This window comes from Buceros rhinoceros, unplaced genomic scaffold, assembly GCF_000710305.1.
Source record: "Buceros rhinoceros silvestris isolate BGI_N320 unplaced genomic scaffold, ASM71030v1 scaffold17785, whole genome shotgun sequence".
NCBI classification, from domain to species: domain Eukaryota; kingdom Metazoa; phylum Chordata; class Aves; order Bucerotiformes; family Bucerotidae; genus Buceros; species Buceros rhinoceros.
The window spans coordinates 16,375-37,485 of record NW_010414758.1 but is presented as its reverse complement, the minus strand read 5'-3'; the positions used below and the strand labels follow the sequence as shown (position 1 = coordinate 37,485).

The 21,111-nt window shown below is 39.6% G+C and overlaps 1 protein-coding gene across 1 annotated transcript in view; it reads left to right on the top strand.

Moving 5' to 3' along the window:
* Positions 1-4,818: 4,818 nt before the first annotated feature.
* The window catches only part of PTEN (phosphatase and tensin homolog), a 30,175-nt gene continuing 13,882 nt past the window's right edge, over positions 4,819-21,111 (top strand). The window contains exons 1-4 of the mRNA XM_010137205.1: positions 4,819-4,891; positions 8,291-8,339; positions 13,453-13,496; positions 17,007-17,245. Coding sequence (XP_010135507.1) covers positions 4,834-4,891; positions 8,291-8,339; positions 13,453-13,496; positions 17,007-17,245 — 390 coding nt within the window. The 5' untranslated portion in view covers positions 4,819-4,833. The remainder of the gene's footprint in view (positions 4,892-8,290; positions 8,340-13,452; positions 13,497-17,006; positions 17,246-21,111) is intronic.

Below are 21,111 nucleotides of genomic sequence, written 5' to 3'. Positions count from 1 at the left end.
AAGCACTGCATGCTCTAGCATGCTTCTAACATAGGAAGATTAGGTCATTTGCTTTCTGTTTTTCTGTTATAGCTGCCTTCATGAGGAGAGTGAGGATAAGGGTTTAAATAATTTGTTTGAAATAGGACTTCATAAAATTATGTAGAAATAGTAATGACTCACTTTCTAGATTTTAATTGAGAATGTTAATTGCTGCAGGAAAAGCTGTAGCTGTCTATTTTTGAAACTGTCTGGTGGCTGCTAAAGAACTTAAGAATTGATAAATAGTTCAGAATGCTTTTTTGGCCACCCTCCATCATTAGGAAAGAGGCTGAATTTGTGAATAGAAGCAGTTATTGGACTAAAATGAGTAATTTGCTTTTATTTCTATATGTATGTAAAATTTAAAGTGTACCGCATATTCTTTAATTTGATCTTGGTATAATGTGAATATATAGGCAGCTATTTTTGCAAGTGATTAGAACTGCTGATTTGCATAATGATACAGGATTTTTATCATAGCAACTGGAAAGACTGTCATCTTCAGCATGCTGCAGTGATGTCAGGCTATAAGAACAGTGTTTTGTTAAATCTGTGAACAGCATTAGAACTGATTATTTGCTTTTGTATGTCTTCAATAGTGATGAAGCATCACTTTTTCACTGTGGCATTTGGTAACTTAGGAAATCAGTGGATGCTTTAATTTTCAGGTTCCTTGGGTATAGTGTGGTGTTGTCTTAATTTGAAAGCTTAAGTTCTGTAGTCAGTAGGAAGTATGAACTTGAACAGAGGGATGACATTTTAGTGTTTTACTGTTGTGTATCATGAGTCTGTCTCATCAATTTTTTTTATTATGATTGCTAACTAAGATCCTAGTCTCCAGGTTTACAGGATTGAGAAAGGAATCGATGCTTTAAAAAGTGTTGCGACCATTTCCATGAATGGGTTTCTTTGGAAAGAGCTACTTTGGCAAAATGTGGCAGGGTTTATTTTATGCCCATTTCAAATTTTCAAAGTTAATGACAGTTTGGTTAACTTTGTTTTGCATGTGTTGAACTGCCTCAATAGTGGCTGAAGCTTTTCTCTATTTTCATTTGCCTGTCTCAAAAAAAAAAAAAGGGCTTGACATTGATAATGAACTTGTTGAACGTTTCAAATCAGGTTTTTCCTGATTTCTAAAATTATTAGTATCATTACCAATTTTACGATGATGCAGAATTCTTGCTCTGAACATAAGCCCAGCTTCCAAGCTTGTTGTCGGAAATCACATCCTGTAGCAAACACCTTAATTTCAGCTTCGGAAATCAATGTTAAATTAAATGGGGTGTTAAAAACAGTGTCTCTGAATCTTTGAGCTTGATAGAAGAACTTGCTGAAGATGATACTCAGTAGAGGGTTGCTCTTGTAACGGATTTGGCTTCATACCCTTCTGTGCAGTGATGACAGGCTGTCTCCAAGGAGGACTATTTCATTCCCCAGCATCGAGGGAGGTGGGGGGAGGGCGGGGAATGGGGGGGAGGCAGGGAAAGCTAGTACTGAAGCAGGAACAACCATCCCCTTCACTTTCTACAGATCTTGGGGCATCTTTTTACAGGGGAGGAAAGGGTAGAAGAGCTGGGTTATTATGGTGGCTTTTTCAATTAAGTGACAAAACTGCTATTTCTGGTCAGTGATTTAGGTCATCTGTGCAAACAGCAACAGCGCTTCCACTTTGTTCTTCCATCTTACATAGCTGCTTAAAGCAGAAGGCATTCTTCAGTTGCTTAAACCAACAAAAGAGTTCTAAAGCAACATGCTTTTTTAGCCTGCTTGTCAGAAACATGTATTAAAAAGACATAAAATGGTCTTCACCAGCAGTACGAATGCATTTGTCATAGTTGTTGCTTGCTTTCACTCAGAGCAGGTGAGGCCTGCAGCCGCGCACACGTGTGGTGGAAGGGTGTCGTTGGCTTGACGTGACGGCTGTCCTTAAACATCAGATTTGTTGCAGACAGAAGAGTCAGTCAGCGATGGTGTATGAGTTGCATTCTAGTCTATCTCTATTCGAGATAATATATAAGATGCTTCAGGACACTTACATTTACGTGGAGCAGAAATTGTCTTGCTTGTTGAAAGAGCATTCGTGTTTTTCTGAAAACAGCCCCCTTCCTTAGGCTCACTGTTGGATATTTGGTTTGTGCTGTCAGGTTATAACACCCCAGAGCATGCAGCACTTTTGAATCAGCATCAGTAAATTGATTCATGCCCTCCCTCCATTGGAAGGTTTTTCCGTTTTCTTCACTTACTGGCATATTGTGTATCACATTTTGCAATGACAGCTCTGGGTTTAAAAGTGTACCTGTAATGGTGCATGGTTAAGCTTAAGCTTTCAGTGCCTCTGGCTTGCTCCTGTCTAAAAGGTGAAATGCATGTGAGCTGTGCATGTAGTGCTTATGCATTGCCCTTGAATAGGGAGGGAGGGGAGAGGGTACCCATGAGGTGTGGGAGCCGGAAGGGGACCAGGCTTTCCAAAAGCGCGAGGCCGCCCCAGTTACTTTGGAACTCTGTATCCCTCTCTGCCTGCTGTTTTGAGGTTTGGTGTTTGGACAAGCCTGTGAGCCTGCAAATGCTGATGTTAAGATGTTCTGTTCCCTTGGCTTGGGAGGGGGGTGTCCGTTTCGCTTCCATCTTGCACCAGCTGGGAATTCTAGAAGGTGTCTTGTTTCCTAGCCTCTAAGAGAGGAAAAGCCAACAGCAGAAGAAAAGCATCTGAACGTAAATTACAGGCTGAAATGTGGAAAAAAAAATGTGTAGCAAAGCTCATAATTGTCAGTAGAAATTTGATCAAATTACATTGTAATTTGGTGAAGTTTGGGCATCTGTCTCCTGGGTGATACTATAGTTGAAAGTGAGTTTTGTTTTGCTGTGGTATGTCAAAATGAATTCATTTGGCCCCTGTTGCTAGCATGGATGGTTGTCTTCTGCTGTGGAAAGCAGGCTAATATGCTGGATTGTTTGGCTGTGGTAATTTACACAGCGTCCTGCGCAGAGCAGGCTGAAAAGGAGGTGCTTTCGAGTATAACTGCTAGAACTGGCAGTAGGTAGAAATTGGGCTGAATTGAGGAATGATAGGATGTGGTAGCTGAATGTTAGGTTAACAAGCATAGAGAAGGTGCATGTGATTTGTAACCAGTTTCTTCTGCTTGTGGCAAGTAGTAACTCAAAATAGTAAATATACTGCTAATTATATAGTGCCTTTTTTAAATTTAATAGAGGCGTGAACTGCTGGTGCAGTAAAGTACTTTCAGAGTGAATGTCAAAGTTTACGATTTATGTGAATTGATAGTATTTGAAGTTATCACAAGTTCTGACAGTTAAGTAACTTCATGGTTTGGGGTTTTTTCCAAGATAAGATTTTTAGGGTTTGGGCAAGTTTGAATATCAGACATGAACCCCTTTCAGTGTCTGAATTTAAGGCAGCTACAGGTATTTACTTGGATTTCTCAAAAGCTTTCGTATTGTTCTTATTATATGCATAAATCATCTTTTGAGTAGTCTAAGGAGACCAGTATCTGTTAATACTTGAATTACAATATAATAAATGTGAAATTTTTTTTGAGAGTAGAAAACATTATTTGTGTATTCAGTTCTTAATGTTTTTGTTATGTCTTGTAGTTAACTGTGTAAATGCAGATCTTGGTCTGTGCAGTTTCCCTGTGAGTACTTAGGCTTGTGGGAATTCTGCAAGCATGGAGTAAAGTAATTTTGTAACTGGAATATTGCTAGCTTAGTGTGTTCTGATAGTTACTCTTTAGAGCTTTGTTACATTTTATTAAAATTGTGGAATAATGCGGGTTGACCTCTGGAAATCACCTGTGTCAGTCCCCCTGTTTAAAGCAAGGCCAGCTTCAAACATATTGTGCTCTCTTCTTACTCCTAAAATTAGTTTGAGGAGGAGTATGTTAATGTGGTAGGGCATGGTCTGTTTTCAAGCTGCTAGTTTCATTTCTGTTTTGTTTTTCAGTGAAGCAGCTTCACTACATTATCATTTCTAATAATGTTTAAATCTTGGGAGTACTTTCTTTTCTTGAGTTCTGTGTAACAACAACAGCAGCAAAATCCATATTTCATTAAACCACCAGGAAAATAGATACCAGGAATTATCTAGCAATTTATTGTGAATTCTTTATTACATCGGCTCTAGAGGTAAACTTGTAATTTTTTTATTGTTTCACCTTTTTTGTAATCCGTTTCGGATCTGTACATTCTCATCTACTGCAGTATCTTACAGTTCAGAGCTACCTTAGCAGCTGCTGTAGTGATCTGTTACCTAGAAATCATGGAAAGTGATAAAAACCTTAGTGTTTATGTAGCCTTGCCAGGGCTTGCGTGCCTGAAGTGCTCTTTTTTGTTTCACCGGGTTTGTTTTACTGTTCTGGGGTCACTGGGGACTTGAACATAGGTTTTAATTTGGAAATTAGGACTGTATGTGATACTAGTGAGATGATGTATGATAGAAGTGATTATTTGACTGTGCTTTTCTAGTGGATTGCCTTTCTAATGGATGTTAACCATCAGCTGCCCAACAGCATAGACTTCTAATAAGTTACCTGTTTGAAATGTAAAGAGATTTCTCTTGTAGTGGCTTTGGTTGCAGTACTCTGTTTTCAAAAGTTTCCCTCCTGATTTTTTTTTCTCAGCTTTTTTTGGAAAAGATCCCTTATTACTAATGCATAAAGCTGAATTGTTTGCATGTGTTGGTCAGAGTTGTGCCCAGACTTTGATACAGTTAGCATTTGATTAATGTCTATTTCATGTGCTTTACAAATGTTTCCATAACTTCCATATTCAGATATTTATCCAAACATAATTGCTATGGGTTTTCCTGCGGAGAGGCTTGAAGGAGTATACCGGAACAACATCGATGATGTAGTAAGGGAAAACTTCTTTTTTTTTTCCGTAACTTATTCTTGTAAAACTTAAGTATCCTTTTCTGCACTCATTTATGTTCTGCTAAGGAAAGGATATGTGTTGCAACTCATAGAAGGGGTAAGTTTTTTGCATCATCTCAGATGTTGCCCTATCAGCTTTCCTGAAAAATGTTGGAAACAATGAAAACGATGTTTTCAAGAAATTTAGGCAAGGCTGATGTTACTGGTTTATCTCAATGCATGTAATCTGCTTTTTAGTATGGAAAATTGACCTAAGTAAATTTTGTTGGAGTAAAAGGAGGTTCTTTGCTATTAGAAAGATGTCATCCATGCCTCTGTTCGCAGTGTTCAGAGTTTCTTCAGAGACGTGATGGCATTTCAGAATATATTTGTCCATATCCTTTCTTCAATTGATAAATGAAGTGCTCGATAAGTTAATTTTGATTTGAAGTAGTAAATTTAGATGACTTTAGATAAAGGCTTTTACATCTGACTCTGTGCAATAATGGCAGACAAGAAGAAAAATCAGCCAAAATTAATTATGGCTGGTGATGCTTTATAGCATGTTTTGTAAAAAAAAAAAACCAAACAAACCAACAAACCTCCGGCTTGTCATTTTTGACATCAGATAAAGTTTTCTACTTTGAACTGCGGGATACAGCTGTGGTGGGTGTACTTTGTTCTAGGAGCGTTGTAGTTTTAGTTAACACCCTACCTAGACTGAGAGGTTGTATTAAAAACCAAGTACTTGACAGAAGCTGACAAATGTTAGTGTTTTTAGGATCCTAAGATCTAATTTTTAAGTGAGGCATGATGCTTTTGAGATCTTGGAGAGCCACTGAACTTAGGACCTCAGATGCCCAAGAGACTTGGTGTTTGGGAATGGGGGGAGTGTAGTAAGGGAGATAGGTGTGCAGTGAAGTTAGAAGTAGGTGTATTCCTGCTTTCAGGTTTGAGATGCCACAAAGTTTCTTATCATTGGCAGGCAGAAGTAGTGCTGCTTGAATTTCACTGGTAATTGTTTGCGTCTAGGTTTGTACAGACATTGGTTGAGACAGCTCCTCAGTTCTCACCCTGGGGAGGAATCATACCCCTCGACTGAGGATCAGTTGTCTGGAGGCAGTGACTCCCCCGCGCAGTTGCAGTTAGCTTCATACAAGTTTGAGTGGGTTTCAGTTTTGTATATTTAACCATTGTGACAAAGCTCACTATTCATGAATAGTACCCAAAATGTCAGAGGGTTTGACTGGGTTGGCAGAAGTTCTGTGATGCAGTAGTGAGGAGAAATAATTTTTCCAGAGCTGGTCACATCAGTGAGGTTCAGCCTAGCAATGTGTAAATACTCCTGCAGCATGTATGTCTCTGCTAGAATTAGTAACAGTCTTGAAGTTGTGTTTTCGAACTGTATCACTGCACACAGCTTGCACACAAGAAAAAGCTTTTCCTGTCCTTTTGGGACAGTTAAAGGGCTGTCCCACAAACACAAGCTATTTACCTATCCTTCTTTACCAGCAGTCAGAGCCGCGTTTTTATTAAGCTCGTGCGGGTACTGCATCTTCCATGTGAAATGCATGGTCCCTGATTGCCTCCACCTTTGGAAATTGTAGGGGCAAAGCTGGACTTGCCACAAATGGTATGAGAGTAATCCAAATAAATAATTGTAGACAGTAAGTTCTGAAGTCCCTCTTCCATTCACAACGTTGATTTCAGTTGCTTCTGTATGAAGGAAAATGTATTTTATTGGTTAAGTATGTTGATAGGTGTCAATTAGACTTTTGAAAGGGACTAACTACGTAATAATGAAGTTGTCCATAAACACTCCGATCAAAAGGAGTAATGATCGCATAAGTGTGCAAATTAAGACACAGAGGGATGTAAATTGAGTGGTTGTAGGGGGCTGGATGCTAAAGTAGGGTTATGTTTGCCTCTTATTTTTAAACTAGAATAATGCACAAAATGATCATGGAGCATTCTGCGTGTTGCAGTCAGCAGATCTTCATCTGCTCCTGTCGTCTTTTTATTGTGGAATTTTTCTTCAAGAGCTTTTTATGCAGAAATTCAGTCCGTTTGAGTTACGGAGCAACTGGTACTGAGCCAGGATACACCAGTGGGCTTTTTCTGAATAGCTGATATCCTGACATTTTAATGCTAATGCTGTATGAGAAGTAATGACCTAGACTGCTGGCTGCCTCCTGTCACTGACGCTTGGAGAGGTTTTGGATGGAATTTTGTCCTTGAAAAAATACTTGCATGAAAGCTTATACTGAACTTTGAGGATATTACTGGCAGAAGCAGAGTCAGCTCACCTTGCTCTCCAGTGTTTTAAGCAAGCAGGGACATCTGAAACAAATGGCCGTATCCACCATGTTCCCTAATCTCTCAAAGTCTGCCAACAGGGGTGCCAGGGGAAGTCATGAAAGATTTTTGCTGATGAAGTTGCTATCTCGTACTCAATGTTGCACGAGGAGTGTTCACATCTGTTCTTATTTTAATGCTTCAGTTTAACGACAGAGTTCTAGGTTCTTCTGGGATATTATAGCTGATAACTAGAGCTTGTTTTCTCTTGATTTTTTTCAGGATTTTAGCAGCTAGTGTTTCTAGCTAGTGTTCAATTTGAACAGCGTGTTCTCTCATGGCTAATTAAATTCCTTCTGGCTCATGTGCAGATACACACTGTTGATGATGTTATGTGTAAATATTTGTATGGTATTTCTTCTTGAACATTGCCAGGTGACACCTCATATATAATCACGGCAATTTTGATGAATCGTGGTTGCAATTTGACTCTCCAAGGCTTGTATGGGAAGTTTTTGTTACAAAGTGAGCATGAAAATTAAATGAGTGTGAAAAAAGTATGGTGGTCTTCCTCCTTTCTGAACCCAGAGTTGATACTCTGGCACTGAGGCACTGACTTCAGACTTTGTGGCAAATAATGGCCATTTTAAAAATCTGGTATTAAAATAAATTATTCTAGCTGTTCTAACCAGAATATGAAAATTATTTTAACTGATTTTTTTTGGTTGGAAATACCACTGCAGCAAAATATTTTGCCTAGATTATTAAATTGTGTTTACCAGTACTTTGTGTAATAGATACTTTCTTGTTTAGAAATAAACAACCCTTCCTCAGCTTAACATATTGATGTGCAGGTATCTTAGAATCATGCAGGTTGGTCCGTACACTAAATAGTTCGGGTGCATAAGTAGTCTTGTTCATACTAGTGGATTATTTGTGGGAGTGAGGTTTGCAGCATGCTGCCTCCTTGACTTTGAGGCACTGCGGGGCCAGCTGGGACTTTGAATGCAGAACTGCATATGCTGGATGGTGCTTTAATGATGCTGCAAATTAAGGTCAACGTTACTGCAGTGTATATTAATACATGTCTTTTTATTTTTTCTACTTAAGGTTTTTGGATTCAAAGCATAAAAACCATTACAAGATATACAATCTGTAAGTATGCTGTTATAGATGTGTTTTCCAGAATGAGTTCTAAAAATAGCTTATGAGTGAAAGTGGCTTGTTGCTGTACTGTAGCAGACCTAGAGATGTTTGCACATTTCTTAAAACAATTAAGCCTGATTGAGAGCACTGTTACTTCATTTAGTGGAGCTGAGTGAGGTTAAATGAAATGCTGGTGTGTATTCATATTACTTGAAGGCTTTTAAATGACTTGGCATCCAGCCCATTTGGAGCTTGTACCATGTGATTAAAAAGTGAAAAGTAATTCACAGCAGGCTTTCTGTTAATGTATTTGTCTGCAATGAACAAATTGCCAAATGAGTATTTTCCTGGTTTTTTTTTTTAATTGAACTGTATTGGTACCCAGGTTCTGTTTGCTTCCCCACTCATCTTGACCGTCCCTGTTTATTACTTTAACAATTGCTGCAATAACTTGCTCAATGTGATGGTTTCTCACTTTTGTAAGTGCCACGTTTTTCTCTGAAAACGTAGCTATTCGGAAAGCTGTTCTTGTTAGAGAAGGGGGGTTTTTTGTTGTTGTTGTTCCTGGATCATCTTTATATGTTAGCTTGGACTAATTTCATTTGTATAAATGATGTGGTGATGTCAGCTGATGTTGAAAAGTAGGTCATGGTTTTCCTACCCCTCAGTCTTTCCCAGAAATCGGAGCAGTTAATGCTTTATTTTTTTTAAATGAATATGTTTCTAAATATTTGCAATAAATGGAAAAATTACTGTAGTATGGAAATCCAGGAAATGCATTACATTGTAATTTGGTCATTAAAAATAAATGTTTGAATATGCCTCTAAATTAGTTGAAGGATTATGCACCAAGCAGCTCTATTTCATGGTGCTGGGGCAGAGTCATACTAGAAGCTGAGAAATTGTATACTGGTTATTGAAGTTGTCTGTAAAGCCTGGGGTAGGCTGGAACAGAAAAAGATACGTAAATAAAATATGCATTAAAATAAACTCATTAGACACCTTTCATACAGTTCAGTAATAAAAGTATTTTTTCCAGCTTAGAAGCTCTCCAGAATGTCAGCGTTCTAATAAATGCTGTCTTGGTGGCACTTACAGGTAGAAAGAACAGTGCTTCCTAGAATAGCTGATAGCTCCTTCTGTGTGTAGGTGCAGCTCTAAAGAGGTGACTTTCTGGATATCTTCTTTGAAGTCTTGTGGAGCTCAGTGCTAGAGATCTGTATTATGTAAAATCTAACTACTGTGGTTTTTTTAGACCACCCCTCTGAAGCCTCCTGACAGCTTCTGCTTGGTTTAGGGGGCAAAGCAGAACTGGACAGGTACAACTTCAATTTCTTCCTGCTTCTTGGGGCTGAGTTCTGCTCTCAGCTTCTGTGAAGAGTGGCTCTGATATCACTTAGAAGATCAGCATTTGCTCAGCTACTTGGTACTGAACTTGTTGTTTTGAATTGGCTTGAGAGGTGACAGATAAAAACAATGAGTAAAAAACCCAAACCAAAACAAAAAAATCCCTAGTGAGTATATTTCTAGGTTTGGTCAGAAAGAGTTTAATAAGTCTGCTGTGCATCTTAGCAAGTAGCTCCTCTGGGAGGTGGTGCTTGAAAAGTTTCTACTTTGCTGTACATCAGCAACATCATTTTACTTCAGGAAAAAGCAAAGCCCAGTCCCTCAGTGTGACAAAGGAACAACTTTAAAGTTTTTAAGTGAGAAGAGCTGTGAAGAGACAAATGCTTTTGACATTTACATTGCTGATACATGTGTTTTCAACTGTGGAAAGAACTTGTCCAGGTATACCAAACATTTTTGTCTTCAAGTTCTTCATATAAAAATTTTAATGTTTCAGTTTTTGGTCAAGAATCCCCCCATCGATTTTTTTTTTTTTTTTTTTTTTTTTTTTCCCCCGAAACAATTGGAAGTTAAACTTTCTAAAGTTACTATATGCACTCTCAGATGAGAACATCTGCAGGGTAAACATCCTTTTAAAGTGCTCCCCAAAACATGGATCAGTTAAGATTCAAGCGATTGCTGCACAGCTGGGAAAGTATAGCTTTTAAACTCTATATCTGGCTGGAGAGGCTAGGTTATCTATTTATCTTTATGCAGGCGAAATTCATACATGCAAAGTACACAAGTGCTATTTGGTGAATTGTTGGGTTCGGTCATGAGATGGGAAGAAATTGCAGCCTTCAGGTATTTCAGAGAAGAGTGTTTCTTTAGATTAAGCTGATCCCATGTGTTTAAAGGAGGTGGGAGTTCAGAGGAGTTACGTGATTATATTCAGAATTATTTCCAACACTGTCATGGGATTTGAGTTTCCTTAAGGTAGCAGTTATATGCATTTGACAACAAAGCGTGTCTTAAGCAGTTTTATTTAAAAGGATTGAGAGAGCTTTTTCTGAACTAATGCTTAAATAATGTCAGTTATGCCTCCTCCTTGCTTCTTAGCTTTTAACTTCCCAATGAACATTTGAGCAATCAATTTAATTTTTTCTTGTTTGTGGTGGTTTTCTCATGTGTTCCCTTTAACCCTTTGCTATTTTTTTCAGTATTCTTCTTTATTTTAACGTGTGCTTCCACTTTCGTCTTCTAACTTCACATATGGCCAAATGTTACCACCTCTCTTGTGATAATCTAAGTCTTCTCCAGTCCTACAGTTAAAGCAAGGAACTGTAACAAATAATGTGGATTTTATGTGCATACTTTCTGCATCTCTGTGTATGTGGGGTTGGGCTTTGGCATAGGCTGCCATTTTTTTCGTAGCCTATAGCCCTGTCGTCAGTGGGTTCATGGTTAAAGTCAGAAGGGTGTCTGGCTGTCAGCACTTAGGGTCTGGGTTGCTTTAAACTTGCTTTAATCAGAAGGAGGATTACAAGAACCATGCCAAGCCATTCCCCACCTCCAAAATAATAATAAAAATTATGTTCAGGTTTCATCTCGAGATCTGACTCGATTACAGGTCTAATAGTATATATATTTCTAAAAAGTGTTTGAAATTCTAAGCAGTGGAAGCATCCCCCCCGAGTGTGTTGCTGGGGGACTCTTTGCTGCAGGTACACATCGCATGGGTTTCCTGTAGTGAAACAGAAGTATATTCTGTACATGTGCGGAGCTCTGGATTTGTTGCCTACAGCTCCCATAAGAGGGCATAAAGAATGACATGGCTGTGTCCTCTGCTCAGTTTCTATCCTTGGTATCAACAAAACTATTTTTTATCCCTTATGTTATTCTACTTGATGCTCTTTCAAACTTCAGAATTTGAAGGCTTTCTTGCCCATAAGTGGATTTTTTTTTCATGTTTTGAAGACTTTTATCTCATTCTACCACTTTGAACTGGATGTTTCTTTAAAAGGAAGAAGGAAACTGTCTTGGTTAAGATGCTTTGTGTTAACTGCTTTGCTTCTTAGCAGGCTCCACTTCGAATGTGCAGATGCTGACTAGCTTGTAACAGGCTTTGCCCAGCACAGCCGATGGCTGCTCCAGGCATAGTGACTCCATTTTGGGTGTACATACCACACAAACCCTTTCTTCTCAAAGGCTGAAGTGCAGATAGTGGGGTTTTTTTGAGTCCCATCTGCCAGCTCAACATGTGCTATATCATTTCCGACCCGGAGAAAGTGTCAGCAATGTGATCAAAGTAGTAAAAGCTGCCAGACTTTTCCCTAGCAGAGGCTAGAGTTGAGAAGCCTCTGGAATTCAGAGAAAGAGAAGCACTTGAGTACATGTGCAATATGGCAGACCTGCCTGTGTCCCTGGTGTCATGGACAAAGCTCAGCACAGCATATGCGAGGCTTCAGTTATGTGCAACAGCCATGCAAGTAGGAGCCTGAAAGTTTGCGTATCTGAAAGTGTCAAGTAAGCTCCGTATGGCTCCAAAGGCCACAATCGTAACACACCAGTTGAGGAACAACAGGTTCATACCAGTGCTGAGACTGGTGTGGGTATTTGAATGCTATGAAGAGTACAGGTTATAATCAGAATAGAAGATCTAGATGTGTTTTGTCTACTGGTTGTCACAATCGTTGTGTTTCAACCTGAAGTCCTGTTACTTTGAGGCAGGATTGTTCTCATTTTTTTTCTGAAATGCATTTTCACTCGCATTGTATAGGGGCACATCACTTTGCCTGCAGAAATTAAGTCCAAGCAGAAAGTAAGTCCAAGCAAAATTATGGATGGCATCCACTTCTTGCCCTTTTCCCCTTTTCCCCAACACGTGATCTAGTGTGCTCCCTTACAGCATGCTGTTTTGGCTGAATTAGAGCCCTACTGATTGGATTGTTTGTATGTGGTTACTGATGTTTGTCCTTAGGCAAGTCATCCTGCAAGACTAATACAGGGTGGTTTGCTGTGGTGCTAGCTGGAGTGGATCTCTTTAAGTGAGCTAAACAGCGATGCAACTCCAGAGTCTTCAGAAATGTGCCATTTTCTTGGGTTTGTGAGAGGAAAACTCTCTGGCCGGCCTTTTTGTGTTCACCTAATGTCAAGAAGAAGTGCTAAGCTGGAGAGCGGTGTCACAGTCACTACTTACGCAAGTGTTCTCCATTATAATACTTAGTGGTGCTTTCAGTTGCCTGTGGTGGCCTTGTGGTGGTTCTGTAATTGGAGGAAGAATGCTTGCTTAGGTTGCACCGGCTGAGGGTCCTTGAAATGTCCTTGTGATCCTCATCAGCCCTAGCATCCATGTTGTTGTTGAGGCATCCTGACATGTATTTTGAGTTCAGAGTCCATTGGAAGAAGGTCATAGCCATCTCCTCTGTATGTGTCTGCGTGGGAGCGTAAAGCTGCTGGAGCCGCTAATACGACGATGTTAAAAAGTAATAGTGTATTGCATCACTTATGAATGTCTCCGTTGAGAGTCACACTAACTAAAACATACTGATTGACTACAAATGCCATAGGGTAAATAATTGTTTTTCAATAAAATAACTGATGGTTTAGTTAACAACTTCATACCTCTGCAGTAAACCAGTTTTTCTGTATGTAACCTCCAGCTATAGTTTCAAATCATAAATGTGATGGGTGTACATGATTTTCCCATATGTTGATCTATGTATTCCAAGGTGTGACAGATGTTGGGAGTGCCTCTGAGACTTGTCTTGAATGCGTGCCTATTTTTCTTTTTTAGATGTGCTGAAAGACATTATGACACGGCCAAATTTAACTGCAGAGGTACGTTTTTACTGTCTAGCGTGTGTTCTCTTTAAACTTCAGTGTTTCTGAATGAAGGTATAAAGGAGGAGCTGATGAATAGTGATCTAGGAGGTTTAGTACAAAGAATGATGCCAGAATTTTTTGAGTCATTGGAGAAACTTGCTGTATTCTTGATGCTTTCAAAAAAAGTGTGTTCCTGATAGCTAAATAGATCAAGATCTAATAAGACAATCGGAAGTCTACTGTTGCAAAAATTTTTGCAGAATGGTTTTTATAGAAGTTTGTTTAATTCAGCGTGCAAATTTACTGTAAAGTTTAGATATGAGGCTTAGAGAAATATCTTTTTTATGCAGATATATCATTTAAAATAACAATGGAGGGAACAATCAAACCACTGTCACTTTTCATATAAAATAACTTTTTGAAGGTCTGGAACAAACCTTCTGTTGCTCTTAAAAAAAAAAATTCCCATGTGATGCCTCTTTGAGAAGAGTGCTTAAGAACCAACTCCACATCTTCCAGAACCAGTGGGAAAATTTTTAGGGGCTCCTTTTGATCAGACCCTTGTTGAATAGAAACTGATGTACCTGTTTTGTCAGTATTAACTCCCAGGTAATAAATAAATAAAGATTAATCTTCATTCTTTGTGCAGAGGAACATCTCTGTGCGCAGTAGTACAGCTTGTTTTTCATGCGATGTTTCAGAATGGCTGAGTGGATGAAGAGTATTTGTGTGTATGTAATTGTAGGGGATGAGTAAATTTTGGCTAATAATACATCATAACAAGGGCTCAATTTCTTTTATTATTATTATTATTTTAAACCATCCTTCTAGTTGTAAAGAGGGTGTTTAGAACATCACCAGAGTGTAATTGACTGCTTTAATGTCTGAATGTAGAAGGACTGAAAATACCGTGTTGAAGTAATCTTCACTTTTGATTTGTTCTTACAATGTTGAATAACCTGAAACCTCACTCAATACATACGAGCCAGAAAAAAATTGGTAAGGTTTGCCAGAGCAATAGTTTGGGTAAGAGGAGAAAAGGCATAATTGAAAAGGACATGCTTCTATGTCCAGAACATATGCTTGCTTTAATGTATGCTTTTTGTTACGGGCATGCTCAGATCCATTCACTGTCAGTCCCAGCCCAAAATGTTGCTTGTGACAGCACCTTTCACAGCTCTTCTGCATAAGACAACGCTGTCCTAGGGAGCTACATGTTGCAGTTTTTTCTTTTCATCCCCAAATTAGGTACCGTAGATAACCAAATTGGGCCCTGAGGACTTCACTTAGCAAAGAGACAACAGTTCTACTCTAAAATCACAGAGTGGTTTGGGTTGGAAGGGACCTTAAAGATCATCTAGTTTCAACCCCGCTGCTATGGCAGGGACACCCTCCCCTAGACCAGGTTGCTCAAAGCCCCATCCAACCTGGCCTTGAACAGTTCCAGGGATGGGGCATCTACAGCATCTCTGGGAACCTGTTTCAGTGCCTCACCACCTTCACAGTAAAGGATGTATTTTCACAAATCAAATTCGATAGGATATTTTAAAAATCTTCTGAAATTAATTAGTTTCAAAGGAAACTTCTTATTTGTATACTTAGTGTGAAACACCATGGTAGATCATTATTCAACTTGGATGCTCTTGCTTCAAATTCAAAACCAAACATTGAAAGCTCTTCATCATCTTTGAACGCTAGCTTTCTAAGGCTTTTTCAGCTTCTGAAGTATTTCTGTGCTGAAGTTGCTTTCTGCTTTGCCATAGGCTTGCCTTTTTATTTTTTTCGCTCCTTTATGTGCTGTAGGATTTTTCTTGCAACATCTAGAAGCTTGGAGAAAGTAATCAGAACTGTTCTCCATGCTGTGTGCGCAAGTGTTAGGAACCAAAATCCATGGAGGACCTGCACCCACTTGAGGACTTGCTCAAGACTGTGCAGCTTAATGTTTCCTAAGGTTGCTTTCTGACTCTTAATCGCTCTTGCACCATCACAGGGCAGCCATTTCATCTGCTTCTCATTCCATCTTTGAAAAAAATACTGCAAGGTTTGCTGTTGACCCCAAATCTTGGAGAGCATCTTCAGCGTGCTGTTACTACTTGGGATTTTTCAGGCTGTTCTTTCAGGACTACTTTGTCACTCCTTTTTTATGTGAACCTCACTGGATGTAGTTAAGATATACTAGAAGTTGTACAGGCAAATTTGCAGCTTCTTTTCTTAGGGGTTTCTAAATAATTCCTCCTTTTGTTTACATCTGCTGCAAAAAGTGACATCTCTAAGTTTACATAAAACGATAATTTTGGGAGCCTTTAGATCATCCATATTGGAGAATTTACTAGTGTGTGTTCATACTCATTAACCTTTGCTGCTTCTTTAGCGAAGATTATTTACTTTTTCGGGCTTCCCTATTTGGTCTGGAAGATTAAGTGGGCTGTCTGTACTGTGAGTAAACTGTCCTTGCAGATTCCTCCAAAAGGCTTCGGACTAGTCCTGCAGTAGTTTAGCAGTTCCATAGTTTCATCTCTCGCTTCCTTTAAGTCCTCAGGGATTCATCAAAAGGAGCCCTGCATGTGTGACGAGAGGGTAGTACTTACGAAACGAAGGCAAACACTTGCAAAAAAATGAAATGTATTCCTTTTTAGAGCAGAAAAGTAAATGAAGTTTCTAGGTGAGAACTTTGAAGTGAGTCAGAGTTGTAGTTATAAGATCCCGAGTCTGTTGATAGAGACTTGGGGTACGCTTCCTGAAGTGCTGTTCTCTGGATAAAATGGGTACAGCCCTGTGTAATTCTGCCAGTCAGCATGGCACTGTCTGTCATCTGAGGTGTTAGAGGTTTGGGTGTTTGTCTCTGCTTATTGCTTACTTCTTGCTCTCGTTTTCTTTCATTTCCTGCATGCTTATTTTGAATTCTTTCCATCTCTAGATGGAAAAACGTGTTTGTGTACATGTATATATCCGTATAAGAAAAAGGACGACTTCGTTCAGTGGTTTGACTTTAAAACCACCTTATGTATTGCAAGTGCCTTACATGAGATTTCTTTTTTTATTATGGAAATTGCAGTTTTTTGAGCAAATTCTGAGAGTTTGTTCCCAGTGTAGACCCAACTGCTCAGAATTTTTCTGTGAAGTTCCTGTTGTCTGATCAGTGACTGAGGTCTGGCCCTGTTTTCTCTCAGCAGGTACTCCAGTGGGTTTTCACAAAGTTACTCTTCCCACCAGTGCACTCTTAAAATCTAAAAAATTTGTGATGTAAGATAGAGGGTTTGTGCCGCTCATTTCTAGCAGTGTGAAACAGTCTTTTCATTTAGCAGGGCGATTGCATGTGTAACGCTAGAGAAGTGCCTGCAGTGCATATAATGAGCGGTACATTGTTGAACAATAATTGGAATTAAAAAAATTTACATATCTATGTGTAAGATGGGGTTTATTTAGTATGTTAGTTTTTTGCATGCTTGTCACAAGGTTGACCTGTCTAGCTGAGCTTGCTGTAATTTTCCTTTTGAGATTTTGGTACATTACTTCTCATTGCAGTTGCACAGTACCCTTTTGAAGACCATAACCCACCACAACTAGAGCTTATCAAACCTTTTTGTGAAGATCTTGACCAATGGCTCAGTGAAGACGACAATCACGTTGCAGCAATCCACTGTAAAGCTGGAAAGGGACGAACTGGTGTAATGATATGTGCATATTTGTTACATCGAGGCAAGTTTTTAAAGGCTCAAGAAGCCCTAGATTTCTATGGGGAAGTGAGGACCAGAGACAAGAAGGTGAGCTGTTTTCTATTCTTCTCCTACCTGTATTTTTATGCTTTTCATGCTTGAGGTTAATTTGAATAGTCAGGCCTTTTAAGAAATACTTTCAGTTGTGATACCTGCTTTGATTTAACTTTAACGTTATTGGATCAGTGCAGTTCTAAATGAAAAAGCTTTCCTAAGCAGCAGTAGCAATTAGTCACAACACTAAGACAGGCTGGTTTTTCCATCTCTTGTTTAAAAAGTTCTGGACAGTTTATTTTAAATAGCCCTTTAAATAGCATTCTGCTGTGTGTTGCATCAAATGGGCGGTTGATGAGTGAACCTTCTCGTTCAGCATTTTAAGCCCAAACGAGAAGATTGTTCTAGCTTGTTTTGCCTGAATGGATGAGTTGTTCACCTTCTCAAGTTCTGTTCTCTTCTGTGGTGGTGTTTGGAGATGCATAGTCATGACACTGCGTGTTACAGTTGAATACCCCTGCTGGAAGAGTTTGTTGTTGGATGACCCTTTTCAGTAAAAGAGTAGTGAAGCCTAGACGTTGGCTGCCTCAGAGCCTGCTTCATGAGGTGCTGCCACTTAGTTCCTTGTACTTCTCCTGAGGAGAAATTATGTTCGTGGCTACAAGAGCTTTTTGTTAAGACCTTGTCAGTGGTACATACAGACCTTTGCACTAACTGTATGTTGGATGTTTCTGGTATGATTATGCCTCATTAATGGGAATTTAACCTTCTTATTCAAAATCTTCTCCAAATATAATAAGGTGTGACTTGCAGGGTCACTGCAGCAAGCTTCCCTGCTCATGTTCTATCGTTTTCTTTGTACGTTGGTAGAGCAGCTCAGGGGGTGATCCCAGCAGGCCAATTTCAGCCTACTCAAGTACAGAGCTCTCTGTGTTTTTGTACTATTTGCATAAAGTATTTATTTTACAGTGTGTAGACCTTTAATAAGCAGAGCTTCATGTTTGAAGGCTCTTGAGAGCAGAAGTGTCACATAAGGAATTTTGGAGTTTGGCTGTTAATTCCTTGGAAGGAGCAAATAAATTCTTAGTTAGCTCTCTTTACAAGACGGAACTCTTACCCATGTACTGCTGAGAAGATAGCTGTGGTGTAGCACTAGAGCAGAGACAGTGTCATGGTTTCCCATCAAAACTGGCTTTTGGTATGAGGCATGATAGTGAATAGGAATGAGCTGTGTGATTAGTAGTGTAGATTACTCCTGCTGATAAAGATTATCTAAAGAGCCAGATAAAATACCATGAAAACTAGAAAGCAAATACACAATGAAGCATGTTGTGCCTCAGTTTCCCTTTTGGAAAAAGAGGGCAGAATTTCTGCACATTGGTGTGTTGAGAGTAAGGTCAGGTGTTCCTTAGTACCCCAGTGGTACCTCTGGCATGTTTGAGGTAATGGAGAAGTTAGTAAACAGGAATAGTGAGAGCCTTGTTTAGCTTCACTGTAAATACTGTGTGTAACCAGAAACTTTGTTCTGGTTCCAACATCTCTGGAAGAGTTGATTTCCCCTGCCCCAGCATCTCTTGAGCATGGTTATCTTTATGTGGAGAGTAGGCAGCATGTGATTCACATAGTCCTTAAAGTAATATTTGTAAACAGGTATTTATTGCAGTGCAGGTTCTGGGAGCTTTTTCTTCCCCTGTGGCCCATATTTCACTGTTATATGTCAAGTGCTGCTCTCTGACTTGACCCTTCACCACAGTTTTCTATAGTTGACTTCCTGAACTCAAATGAGGCATCAAAAGAACTGTTTGCAGCTGGGGACAAGAAAATATTTCTTTGGGGTTTTTTGTTGTTGTTGTTGCTGGACCAACATATATATGATGATGGAAAACTAGGTTAATTAGGTACTGAATTTTCTTCGTTTAAAGCAAGCACAACATGCGCGCTTTGTATATAGCTGCTCAGAACAGAAGAGCAAGAATAGCCGTTGCTGTTGATGTGCATGACAAAGTGATTCTCAAAAGGAGTTTAGTACATGCTGTCAGGAAGTGTAAATCTAATTGCAAGAGAAGTATGACTAACTGGTCAAGAGAACAACCTCGAGTACTTCTTACCAAGGTTTTCGCTAGTACATTCTGGGAGAAAAAGCTTCATGGAGGCCTTTGCAACGTTAAGGGAGAGTTGTAGATGAGACTGACAGTTGCTAGATAGTCTGTTAATGTGATAGTACTGCCATCATGGGGAAAGGTAGTGGAGAATAAGACACTGCAGAACTGAGTCTAAAAGTCTGTTTCTGGCAAACAGCTGATGGTTGCTTCCCCTTGTCCCCCGCCCCCGTAAGCTACCTCTTTTGACTCTAACTGATCATAGTGGGGGAACCTTTTCAGAAGAAGGGAAAGATGAAGATTAGAAAGTGTTGGCTGAATGGTTGTGTCTATTAGTCACCACCACTGCAGTAAACCAGGACTGATTTCTGTTTTCTCACTGAACCAAGCGAGACAAACTGTTTTTTGAAGTTGGATAAAGAAATGTAATTTTCCAGCCTGTTTTCAGAGTTGAGGGAGAATTAAACACCCAAAAAAGTCTTCTAAAAAAGCTGCTGCTTCCACCGTTTGAAATGGTTAGCTTATCATCTGTATTTTTCCTTAAGATGGACATCAAAATATTGTGATGACAAAGACTGACAACTTACCTTCCTACAGCTGGAGAAGGTGTTTATTCCTGCTTCTGCCTTGAAGGGCTTTATGGTGAGAATTAGACTTGGAAGGAAGGATAGTCTATTCAACAGATCGGTATCACCTGGGAGCAACTATTCAAGTGCTTGAGCTGGAGATGAGCCGTTCAGGAGCATTCTTTGACTGTCATACCATTGTATTTTTAGGAACTTCTAATGGGGTAACTAGAAACCAGTTATTTTGTGTGAGGATGTCTCAGAAGGACTCTTTAACCAGGGTAGATGTACGATGTCTGATGCGTCAGAGCTGATCAGTTGCGATGCCCGTTCAGTGTGCTCAAGTGACAGCTGCTGCTAGACCCATGGCATAAGCCATCTGAAGCTGCAGATTTTGCTTTACCCTCACAGTAGGGTTGCATTGTTATAGTGAATGTGGGACTATTACTTCCAAAACTGTTCTTCATAATGCTGCCCATGCGACATTGAGAGGAGAACCAGCAGCAGCACCTGACGATTTCGGTGATGTCTACACAGCTCAGTGCTCTGTGAAACTCTGGCATAGGGACTAGAGAAGCTTAGCAAATGTCCATTTAAAAAATCGTGGTGGTGGTAGATGGGAAATGTATGCTTCTTGAGGAGAAAATACTTAAACTGCTTCCCTGTTCTATATTCTTCTTGAGTAAAAGTAAGTGGAGGCTGATTTCACCTCCTAGAATATTAGCTTGTTTTGAAAGTGTTCTGCTTTGAAAATAGATCTTTAGAGAATGGAGAACTTTCTGTTCTGCTTCAGTGTGGCTAGATGTTAGGATCTCAGGGTAAAAGCTATGTCTCCGGGGAGTGTAAATCTCTAGTTGGAGGAATAAAACTGCCCTCTTGGCTGAGAAGTTGTTTTGCTTTGAGATCGACTATCACTGTATATAGCTGCAAAAGTGGCCGTGTTCCCCTCATTCTGGTACCAGCTGTGGTTTTCCTGATACGGTGCTCTGGGTTTTCTCCATGGGGCACACCCTTTACAGCATGGAGAAGCTATGAGCAGAGAACGATGTGTTTACCTTACCTGCGTGTTTTCTTCTGATTGGCAGCACTGGCAAATTGCTGATGGTTTGCACTGAGACTGGGTTTTTCTCAGCTCAGATCCCAGGAAAGCAAACTTCCAAGCTCCCTTAGGAAAAGGGTCTAATGACTGAGATGACATCTGAACCAAAAACATGGTCAGTTTAGAAGCCTGCTTAAGAAGATCATTGTACAGGTG